Source organism: Diabrotica virgifera, chromosome 10 (assembly GCF_917563875.1).
Source record: "Diabrotica virgifera virgifera chromosome 10, PGI_DIABVI_V3a".
Lineage (NCBI taxonomy): Eukaryota > Metazoa > Arthropoda > Insecta > Coleoptera > Chrysomelidae > Diabrotica > Diabrotica virgifera.
Genome location: NC_065452.1, coordinates 117796878 through 117809456, shown reverse-complemented (window position 1 = coordinate 117809456; position 12579 = coordinate 117796878). Strand labels below are relative to the sequence as shown.

The 12579-nt window shown below is 32.9% G+C and overlaps 1 protein-coding gene across 1 annotated transcript in view; it reads left to right on the top strand.

The window, feature by feature from the left end:
* Nucleotides 1-12579, top strand: part of LOC114333090 (uncharacterized) — a 250686-nt gene that overhangs the window by 219506 nt on the left and 18601 nt on the right. The window contains exon 30 of the mRNA XM_050663634.1: nt 8209-8413. Coding sequence (XP_050519591.1) covers nt 8209-8413 — 205 coding nt within the window. The remainder of the gene's footprint in view (nt 1-8208; nt 8414-12579) is intronic.

The following is a 12579-nucleotide window of genomic DNA, read 5'->3' as shown; positions in this document are numbered from 1 at the left end:
GAGTTGCAAATTGAACGAAAATAAATAAACTAACTTTTGCGTCCAAAAACGAAAATATGCCTCATGTGGGGTTATAGAACTTACAACGAGGAAAGATTATTGGTGTTGTGGAGAAAGTAATGTTCTCAGATGGACATAGCTGCAGAGCTAGGCGTAATATAGGGCTTTCTGTCCAAAACATATGCTAGGTAACAGGAACTAGGAAAGCTCAAAAATAAATTAAGGGAAAGCCGCCAAAAGTAATAACGGCTCTCCACGATCGTTTAATTGTCCAATCAGCTGAAAGACACCCAAACATTTCTCACATGCAGCTCAAAATTCAGCTTTTTAAAGCTACAGATGTAACTTTTTCAGTTAAAACGACAAGAAGAAGAGTTCGCACCAAGAAGTATGTATTTAGCAGGAGACAGCTATGTGTTATGTGTTCCCGAGTTATCCAGGCAGTACAAGATTGATCGCCTAAATTGGTGTCTTCACCACCAAAACTGGAACATTGGGAATTGACAAAATGTGCTATTTTCAAAAACAGTCAGGATTTAATGTAATCAGATGGAAAATCAGATGACCCACGAAATCGTATACTTAGAGGTCGAGGAAGATAAGCAAGAACGTAAACTGTCAGATCGGTTCACAAACATACAAGGGGAAGTGTAATGTTCTGGAGAGGAATTGTGATCCGTAAAAAAGCTCCTTTAATTTTCATCCAATCAACTTTAACTGGTCACATGTATATTCATAACCTGTAGTCAGGCTCTGGAGAGGTGCAACAGGAGAAAATTTAATTTTATTGCATGATAATGGACCTCTACATACCATTAGAGTGACTACAGACATCATTGAAGCAGAAGGTATCCCTTGTTTGGAGTGGCCTGCTTGCTCACCCGAGCTTAATCCTATAGAGTATTTGTGGGATATGCTTAAAAGAAAAATTAGAGCTCGCCGGGATAAACTACAAAACACCGCACGGCTAGTACAAGCTGCTTTTAAAGGATGGAGCAACCTACCCCAACAAAATGTTGATAATTTGATTAGGAGCGTGCCCACGCAAACTGAAGCTTGCATAAGGACTAGAGGTGATAACACTGACTACCACAAAATACAAAAAAAGTAAATAAAAACAAGTTTAACATTATTCGTTTTAAATTGAAATTTTGTATGCTATTGACTTTAAAACAACTACTTTCAATTTGTTTGTTAAATACTTTATTGTTTTATTTAATTGGTATGTATTTGTTATAAAATTGCTTTAAAATAAATATTGTTTGACTTCGTGTGTTCGTTTTTTTTAAATTCGCAAAGAATAGTAAGAAATATCAGATGATTCCCTATAAGTTTGGGTGTGTGTGCGTGTACATACTTAGTGATTTTTCAAACAATACATTATTAAACATAACTGTTTATTATTTTTGTGTTCATTATCTATTCGGTGATTGATTAAAGAAATGAGTTTAAATTATTTCTTTGTAGCAAATATCTTACATAATCTATTTTGCGATTAGGCGACTTGTTTGTTGTATTTTATTGTTGAAACTGTATATTATTTGTGTGCATTACCTGTTCGGCGACGGCGATTGACTAAAAAAATATGAGTTTAAATTTCTTTGTAACTGTAACAGATAGCCTACGCTTGCATAATGGGTAACATTATCTATTTTTCGATTAAGCAGGCGACTTTTGTGGCTGTCATAAACGCCGCGAAATAATGGTATTTATTTTCAAAGAACGAAACTTATTGTTCATTCTTTAAAGACTGTTATTTTTGATAGATCCTTAGTAGTTGTCAGTCAGCAAAACTTTGTATACCTTTGTATGTATAAAATGGATGTTGATATTTTAACAATTTAACATTACTTCTGTTTCTATCACATGTGATTTTGTATTGAGGCAACTGTTTTGTATAAACTTATTTACTTAATTGTTTATTAACATTGTATTCATATTATTCATTACCTATTTCATTTTGAATCCCAACGTCATGATACTTTATGGAGAGAAATTCATTAACTTCTCAATATCCAATAATTGTGTTCATGGAAAAACTCATCAAGTACAAAGTATAGCTATTGAATTTTACCTCTAATAGGACATACCTATGTTTATAAATCAAACTGTCATTATTTTTCGTGCCGAATTACCTTGTAAGGTTACCACACTTATTTAAAAACACCCTGTATTGATGAAAACATGGCTAGTTAAAAAAGTACCTATCCAACATAAGCGAATGAATAAAAAAACAGAATGTTAAGAAAATATCAGGCTATAGTCTATAGTTGGGTTTTAATTTCAGTATTTTATAAATGCTAGAATATTCCATGTCCATAGGGTGATGCAAACTTTGAGAAACAAACACAGTTGTTTGGTACAATCGTACCAAAAACCTGGCCTATTAAGTTCAGAGCGAAGAAATCGTCTGCTGCTAAAAGTATGTGCAAAATATTTTATTTTCCTATATACTCCCTAAAACGACCCTCAATTCTAACTGCAAGACGCAAGAGTCTCGCAGGCTTAGTCTTGTTCTTGCTTAAGTCTTGCACGGTAAGTCCTGGTCTTGGTCTTGCTATAATTAGGCGGTCTTGGTCTTGGTCTTGGTCTTGAGAAAACGCAAGAACAAGACCAAGACTGCAAGACCAAGACCGATTTTGGGTAATACTAATCTGTATGGTTTCACTTGATTTTTCCAAAAGTACTGAAAATAAATATAACGTGTGTGGTATTTTTGAAAAGTTAATTGAACGATCGTTAAAATGAGGTATCACTTAACCTCCCTTTCCATAAAATATTTTGGGGGTTGTGTCCGCCCCCGTTAGAGGGTTTATGTAGTTTAGTTAAAAAGTGGTCTATAAAATGTCCCCCTCACAAATAAATTTGACGTGTTTTTGTACATTTTTAGATTTTCTTTAGGGACCAGATTATAGGGGGTGGCAACTTTTCAAATTGACACCCTATATATTCAGCTTTACTTCACGTTTTATATTTTTATTTTTTAAATGTTTGTGGGAACTGTGAATTGTTCTGTTTTCTATTGCTATGCGTCTTTTTATTTCGTAGCTTGTCGTGTTTGTTGCGTTTACTAGCGATCCAAGATATGTGAATTCTTTGACTTGCTCAAAGGCATGATCGTTAAACATATATTTGGTTTTTCCTCGTTTACCATAAGTCGTAATTCACTTGCCGCTTCCGCAAGCCTTGCAAAACACTGCACAATTTTTTAAAGTCAATAATAGGTTTATCAGTAGCTGCTTCTCGTTGAGTGAATTTTAACACACAGTGTAATATTTCGCGAGCTTAAGCATTCAAAATTTTTGTTTCACTTTATACTGTTCATACATTTTTAGATTAAATGAACAATTAGAAAATTAAAAATAACTATTGGTAAAAATTATTAAAAATTGAGATTTTACACAAAACTTGTCAACGTCGCGAATCGGCCATATGGTAAAACTATCCATATAAACAGCTAAGCGGCTGTCGATCAACTGAGCGGTCTCTGACGTAATTTGAAATTTGTTAGTGCGCACACAAGGCTTATTTTACCACTAGGCCCGTGAGGCACCTGCCTCGGCCCCATATTTGAATGGGGTCCGGAAAGATCACCAAACAAAACATGTTTATTACAATAACCAAACCAATTTTCAAAATTCTTTCATTTTACGAACACGCAATGATAAATGAGAAACATAAGAGTTATAATTAAGTGGATAGGCGCAAACTTTCGGCTTCAATGCTCTTTAAATGCATTCATTTTTTCGAATCCTCAAAAAACTAATAAATACCTATTTTCAAAAAATTTATACGCAGAATGAAAATTACATTATTAACGAGGGCCGAATGTCCCTTAGAATAAATAAAAAGTTTCTTTTGAATAAGATATGTATTTAAAATTAAAAATCACACTAAATTTTCTCTTTTTCTTTTCACCCCTGTAGCTTATTAAAATAAACATTATCGAAGATTTCAGGGACTTTCGGCCCTCGGTAGTAACGTAATCTTTCATTCTGCGTTTAAATTTTTCAAAAATACTTATCTATTAGTTTTCTCAGGCTTCGAAAAAAAAATGAAAGCATTTAAATAATAGCCTTGTGAAGCCGAAAGATTCCGCCTATCCCCTTAAACAATGTTTAATTGGTTAAATATAAATTTTATTTATTGTTAATAAAATTTTTATTTTCTTGTGCAATTATATTTCTATTAAATTAATACATTTAAAAAAGTTATTATTATTAAATTATATGTAGGGGCCCGAAAATTATGTAGTGCCTCGGGCCTGATTTGAAGTAAAATAGGCTCTGTGCGCACTAGGGTGGGCCGATTTTTCGAAATTACTAAAATGGTAAAATGCAATTAAAAAAAAGTTGAAGTGTATAAAAACAAAATTTTTGATATTAAATATTAATAAAAAAAATTATTTTGAACTGTCACATACATGTCAAAAATCTAAATTTTTATATTAAAAATATTAAATTTTGCATTTTACCACATTGTTAAATAATTAAAACTAAAAGTTTTTTTACAATAAAGTTTTTGTATATTTTTAATATTTCCTGCCACAAGGACATTATGTTAAAACTAAATTAGGCGATCATTACGTGAAGCGACGCCACTGACTTGGCTGTCCGATGTTTTCGGACCGATCGTAATGTTTTATCGATTTGAGACAAAGAGGTATTCTTTCATTTGGGAATGAATCAGTTTTCAACAACCACGGAATACAGTCGTATTAGTCGTCGTATCTCTTGATCTTTTACGTCGTAATATAAGTTTGTTTATATGTTTATGTTTACCGATAAAATGGCGCGTAACACCAGAAGTGAGTTAAAGTGTCCTATATTTGGAGCGTCCAGTAATATAAACGAAACAGTTTTACCAACATATGAAGATATGAACACTTACTTCAACTATGTTGAACATGAATTAAAACCGATTGCAACAAATCCACAACAAACCGCAACTGAGACAAGTCAAATTGTAGCAAAGAAAATTCAGGAAATTTGGAGTCGTGCTTCAATTCCAACCGTTCAGCAGTGCAGTATTATAAAGCGAATAACAAGTTATCGTCTTAAAATTAGAAATTTACTAAAACCTTATAAACAACGCAGTGTTGTTGCAAGTTATAAAAAACAGTTAAATGATTTCAGAACACAATCCAAAGTACTATTTGATGTGGCTGCTTGTAAATGTCTAGATTTAAATAATTGTTCTTGCGATAAAGTATTTAAAGTGCCAGCAGCCGAACGACCATTTTTAGAAGACCAAAGAACTCAAAGACGAATGGTAATTGGTGCCATAGATATAACAATGTCCAAAAAGTTACAGAACCGAGAGGAGAGAAATTTATTGCAAATTAAAAAACAATTAAATGAGAATGTTGTTCACTTACCGAAAAATCGATCTCGGCAGAAAAGAATAGCGACGGAAACACTTACACATGAATCGATCAGTTCTGCAGAAACTTCTACTGTGCAGCAAAAATCATTAGCTTCCTATAATGTGTTACAATTACCTGTGCTTGCAAGAACACTCGATCGTTTTGGTATTTCTGATCGAGCTGGTGCTGCAGTCGCTTCAGCAGTACTACAAGACGTCGGTATTATAAATATGGAAGATAATAGCAACATTATAGATAAGAACAAAATTCGTCGTGCTAGAACAAAAAAACGTGACCTTCTTGAAATGGACGATTCTTAACAGTTACGTGGCTTTTTTTTCGATGGTCGCAAGGATAATACGTTAAAAATGGAAGATAATCGTCGAAAGTTAATTCGAGAAGAACATACAGTAAAACTTGCCATATCTGGATCAATGTGGCGACAGACCGATCCGGATATGAAAAAATCCGGATATCAATCAAGTCCACTTCTTTTATAGTCTCTGAAACGTTTTCTCCTTCATACATTCCAGTAATCAACGCCGTCAATAACTTTCGTCGATAGACACGTTTTATAGATCCTATATTATATTATTTTGCCATCTTTTAGTTCTTTTGGGTCGAGATGAGAGGGTGTGTTGTACAACAGCAGGACTGACTTTCTCGGTATATTTCGGTAGATGCGGACGGCAGAACCGTCCGGATATGGGGAGGTCCGGATATGACAGGTCCGGATATGGCAGGTTGTACTGTATTACAATCTTAAAAATGCCTGAGTTGACTTATCTGGCGCATGTTACTCCTGATTCTGGTACTGCTGTGAACATTTTAAAAAGCATTTTAAAATATTTTGATGACTCTGACGTATCCACAGATGTCTTAAGAGTAATAGGGTGTGATGGGACGAATGTTAATGTTGTAAAGTTTAATCGTGTTATTGTGCAATTAGAAAAACATTTAAATCGCCCGTTGCAGTGGCTTATTTGCCAGCTACACTGTAATGAATTACCTTTGCGACACATTATGAATTTCCTTGATGGTAGTACAACTGGACCTCGTCACTTCAACGGACCTATAGGACAAGCACTCATTGGATGTGAAAATCTACCTGTTGTTAAGTTCAGTGTAATTGAATCATATGTACAGGAGAATGTGGATAGGTCTGATTTAAGTACAGATCAACAATATCTTCTTGACATGTGTGTTGCAATCTCAGAGGGAAGTATTGACAGCAAACTTTCTAAACGGTGCCCATGTAAAATAGTGCATTCCCGCTGGTTAACATTGACTAACCGTATACTACGTTTATATGTTTCCACTGTGGTTCCATCAGATAATTTGATTACCTTAGCAACCTTTATTTTAAAAGTGTATGCTCCAGTATGGTTCCTTATAAAAACCAGACCGTCCTGCCTACATGGAGCCTTTAATTTTTGGAAAATGATTCAGTTATCTAGGTATTTACCACAACCCCTAAAGGATGTAATGGATTAAGTTCTATTGCGAAATAGTTTTTTTGCACATCCAGAAAATATGCTACTTGGAATGTTAGGAGATCCAAGCAAACATATTAGAGATCTTGCTGTGCGCCGTATTTTTAAAGCACGAACAAGTAACATAAACCAGCGACTACGAACATTTGAGGTACCACCTGTGCTTAATATGAACGCTATGGATTATATCGATATTATAAATTGGAGTACAATACCCTTAACTGAACCACCATTAACAATTGGAAGTTCGAATGAAACTTTACAGGAAATTGTGGTTAATCCGGAGACATCAGCACTGTTATCGGAGCTTAAGTTATATCCGTCTCACACGCAAGCCATTGAACGCATGATTAAACTTGTGACAGAAGCTTCAGCAAAAGTTTGTGGTGCTGATAGCAGAGATGGTTTGATCAGAACCAAACTGGAATCACACCGAATTATGCCTTATTTTAGGCCAAAAAAAGATTATAAGTTGTAAGAACAGTTGTTTGTTTGTTTAATTTAAGCATAAAATTTATTTTTAATGATTTAATGATTTTTTTTTAAATATTAATGTAAATTACGTTGTGGCAGTTAAAATATTAACAATAAAAACATGAATAATTAACATTTGTTTCATTCTATGTATTATAACATTTTCGGATATGCAAGTTGTAAAACTAGTAAAATTTTAAATTCAAAATTTTAGTGACCTTGTGGCAGTTCAAAACAGCAAAATATGAAAAAAATTATTTTTACAAAATAAATTGTTTTCTTACTCCACATGTTTTTTTGGATTGCAAAATCTGAAATTAAAATATTTTTGAATTCAAAATTTTAGTGACCTTGTGGCAGTTCAAAACAGCAAAATATGAAAAAATTTTAGTTTTACAAAAAAAATTGTTTTCCTACTCCACATGTTTATTTGGATTGCAAAATCTGAAATTAAAATATTTTTGAATTTCGTATACAAATCGGCCTACCCTAGTGCGCACAGTATGTTCACGCTTATTTCGATTCACCTGTAATATACTACAAGGAAGTGGGGATGGGAGAAGGGAAGGTTTGTAGACCATCTGGAAAAATCTAGAAAAAAATATTTTCGCTACTCGGTTGTATTAGCCATGGCATACTAAAACCCATAATATAAATTTTCATAAACAAAATTAAACCGTTTGGAGCAGTATTAAAAATTTGGTTTTATTTTCTAACTTTAACACCTTATAACTCTTTCTGGATAGTATTTTGCATATATAGATAAGTTAGGACAAGTGAATTATTTTCATCTCTAAAAATCGTGGTATAATTATTATTGATGACCAACATTTTTGTGACAGTCTCTGTTGAAATTGACTTTCGTATTATTTTTAGTTTATATTTATGCGAACGATACCATCTTTTGGATGTTCCACTGCCACTGGTATAGTATTGGGTACGGATAGTTTGCTAGCCCTAGCTCATAGCGAAGCCCCAGTGCAAGTATTAAAATATTATCCTGAATTTGATAATTATTATTTCTATCAAAGTTTTCCCTTAGAGGATCATGCTATAGGAATATCATCATTTTACACAAAAGGTAAATGTATAGATACTCAGTGACATTGGAAGTGTTACACACAGAAGGAATAATTTCTTGAACTTATTTTTTTGGCAACATTTTTATTAATATGTACCTAATAAAAAAATGAATATGTGTTTGACGACCCCGTAGCCAAATAGACTCCTGTACACGTCTAAATATTGACAAGATGAGGCGATCGATGTCTACTTGTGGTACTAGTCCAGGGCGCATCTGTTTTGACGTTGGGAGGTGACTCAAATTCTTTTGCAGAAATTGCTTGAAAATAAATCAAATATAAATATTTGATCAACAAATGAAATAGAGAATGTGGAAAAATCCCCTTACGAATAACTCACACATCCACTATTTCGGGCTGGGAAAAATGTTCTGAATAGAATCAAAGATCCAAACACCAGTTCTCAGAAATGTGTTTCGCCCTCTTCAACCTCCCTGGGCTCGTCGGTAAAGATGAGAGGTTGAATATCTTTAGACACATTCCATCAAAAAACAACATCCGAGACATAGAACATAACAGGAGCGTATATCTACGCATCATCTGACAATGACAGTCTCAAGTTTTAATTCCCTAATTACTTAAAGTAAAATATATGTTTAAAAAACAAACAAGAAAGAAGTCAATCTTTGAACACACTCAGTGATCAAAAGATACAAAGTTGGTTCACCGACCAATCGTAACAAAATCAACAAATGAAATAGAGAATGTGGAAAAATCCCCTTACGAATAACTCACACATCCACTATTTCGGTCTGGGAAAAATTTTCTGAATAGAATCAAAGATCCAAACACCAGTTCTCAGAAATGTGTTTCGCCCTCTTCAACCTCCCTGGGCTCGTCGGTAAAGATGAGAGGTTGAATATCTTTAGACACATTCCATCAAAAAACAACATCCGAGACATAGAACATAACAGGAGCGTATATCTACACATCATCTGACAATGACAGTCTTAAGTTTTAATTCCCTAATTACTTAAAGTAAAATATATGTTTAAAAAACAAACAAGAAAGAAGTCAATCTTTGAACACACTCAGTGATCAAAAGATACAAAGTTGGTTCACCGACCAATCGTAACAAAATCAACAAATGAAATAGAGATTGTGGAAAAATCCCCTTACGAATAACTCACACATCCAATAATATTTCAGTTATCCTCCCTCTCAAAAAGGTCCGGAACATTGTTTAAATAATCAAAATGTAAAAAAAATTAAGGAAAAATTCTGTAAAAAAAAGGATGTTTTTCTTGGTTTTTTTATTATAACTTTAAAAGTATTCATTTCCGAGAAAAGTTGTACTGACATAAAAGTTTCGTAATTAAATTTCCTACAATATAGAATTGGTCAAAACTTTAAAAAATAGTCATCCTAGTTGAAAAATAGCAATAATTGCGAAAAATCCATACAAAAACAAGTATTCGCATTTTACGTTTTTCAACCATTTATGCTACACTTAGGACCTTCATATTTCACCCAGAAAAACTTTGTGATACAGTCAAACAAAACTGTAAATTTCATTAAGATCGGTTTAATAGATTTTGCAAAATAAATTTTGAAATCCAGCTTTCGCAAAAAAATTCATTTTTTCAAAATGTTACAGGACTGAAAATAAAGCAGATAGCAAGTTGAAATTTTTTATGCATATAGAAGTGGACTGTCCCTTTCAATTGCAATTTTGCAAAATTAAAATCGATTAATTATTACGCGGCGCCGTCAGGAAATTTTTTAAATAAACATTAATTTTTGGTGCTACGCGCAGGACAGCGGTGTTCGATTCACACAAGTTGATTTCCACCAAAATTTCTTCCAATCTTTATTTAATATATTATTTTCTTACTCTATATTTTGTTGTATTTTAATACTTTAATTCAACAAAAATCAAACTAATTTTATTATTGTTTGTGAAATATTGTTTAAACAATTGCATATGTTTAGAAATAATAAACTTTTATTCTCTAAGTTAAAATATATGAACAAAGAAAGTTTTTGCTAATAAAAGTGGTGTTTCAAATGACAAAGTATGTGTTTTTATTTTGCAATAAACAAATTTATTTATTTATATCGAAATGTAATAAAAAATAAAATGTATCAATCATTATCAAAGGTCATTGGAATGCCCAATCAGAGCAAACTATCCGCTGTCCCGCGCGTAGCACCAATAATTAATGTTTATTTAAAAAAATTCCTGACGCCTTGGTGTTAATTTATTTTAATTTTACAAAATTGCAAATGAAAGGTACAGTACACTTCTATAAGCAAAAAAAATTTAAACTTGCTATCTGCTTTATTTTCAGTCCTGTAACATTTTGAAAAAATGAATTTTTTTTGCGAAACCTGGATTGCAAAATTTATTTTGCAAAATCTATTGAACCGATCTTAATGGAATTTATAGTATTGTTTGACTGTATCATAAAGTTTTTTTGGGTGAAATATGAAGGTCCTAAGTGTAGTATAAATGGTTGAAAAACGTAAAATGCGAATACTTGTTTTTGTTTTTTTTTTTCGAAATTATTGCTATTTTGCAACAAGGGTGACTATTTTTTAAATTTTTAACCAATTCGATATTGTAGGAAATTTAATTGCGCAACTTTTATATCAGTACAACTTTTCTCGGAAATGAATACTTTTAAAGTTATAATCAAAAAGCGAAGAAAAAAATCGAATTTTTCCTTAATTTTTTGACATTTTGATTATTTAAACAATGTTCCAGACCTTTTTGAGAGGGAGGATAACTCAAATATTATTATTTGATTTATTTCCAAGCAATTTCTGCAAAAAAATTTGAGTCACCTCTCAACGTCCAAATGTACTAATATTTTTACAGATGCGCCCTGGTCTATACCTCGTTTCAAGCAACTTAAACTTCATGGGTTAACTGTGCCAGAGTCTGTGGAGTATGGTACAAATTGGACAGTCTCCTTCCCATCATATCCCACACATGCTCGATAGGATTTAAATGCGGTGAAAGGGGTGCCCACTGCAAAATATTAACACCAGCTTCTTGAAGAAAGTCCATAGTTCGACAAGCAATATGGGGACGCGCGTTGACTTGCTGAAAAAGGACGTATCGACGACGACTACCTAGATAAGGCAGTCAAGTGGTTTGTACGATGTCATCAGCATAACGTGCAGCTGGTATACTGCCTTGAATAAACAGAAGTTGTGATCGGCTACGATAGGCAATAGCCCCGCACACCATTATTCCAACTGTCGTGTGTACCGGGTGTCCCAATAAGAATGGCTCTCGGCCATATCTCAGGAACCGTTTATACTACAGCTTTGGGAAAAAAATTTTTATAACAAAAGTTGTCCCGACAAAAGCCTGGAAATTATTTTCATAATTGTAAGTCCACCGCTAGAGGGCGTAATTGAATATGAAAAATTAAAAAATCGAAATTTTACAAAATTTGCCTAATGAAAGGGCACTGGAAATCCAATCATCGTATTCTTCATACAATTCTGTGAATATTTTATTTCACAAGTTTAAGTCTACCTGTGCAAATAAGAGGTGGGGGTGAGTGGGAACCTTGTTATGAAAAATCGCTGTAAGTCCGGTTCTGCTTAATCGATTTTTGCAAACTTGGTCTTGTTAAAAACAGCTCTTTTTCGTTAATGTAATAGTTATAATTTGGAAACAGCCTATTACGTAATATGCCGGCTAGAAGGCGCTATTTTTTTTTTAGAAATCTAGTTTTCTTTGGAAAATATTAAATCCAAGTATGTATTTTTTTCCTGTATTACAAAATTAGACCAAATTAGCAACAGAATACCGAAAACCGCATGTCGATACCTTTTTTCTATCTCGAGATATCTTAAGAAACGTGTAAATTTTAAACATAACTGGTGCTGTCATATAAGTGGAAATATATAGAAGCACGTAGTGTGCTATGGAAAAAAACAAAGGAGCATTGTCCAGATGTCACCGTATATAATGAATCAAAACAACAATAAGACGAATAACACTATAAAATATAACAAAAAAAGAGTGTGTGTACTTTGTACGCGAGTAAGAAGTTATACTTCTATTATTATCATTTTAACGAAATAAATATATTTTAAACAGTTTAATTTTATTTTTATTTGAATATTACACTAATTTTAATACTTAAAATAATACCAAAAAAATAGCGTTAATATGTAAATTTTTATGAATTGTTGCCTCCGCGCA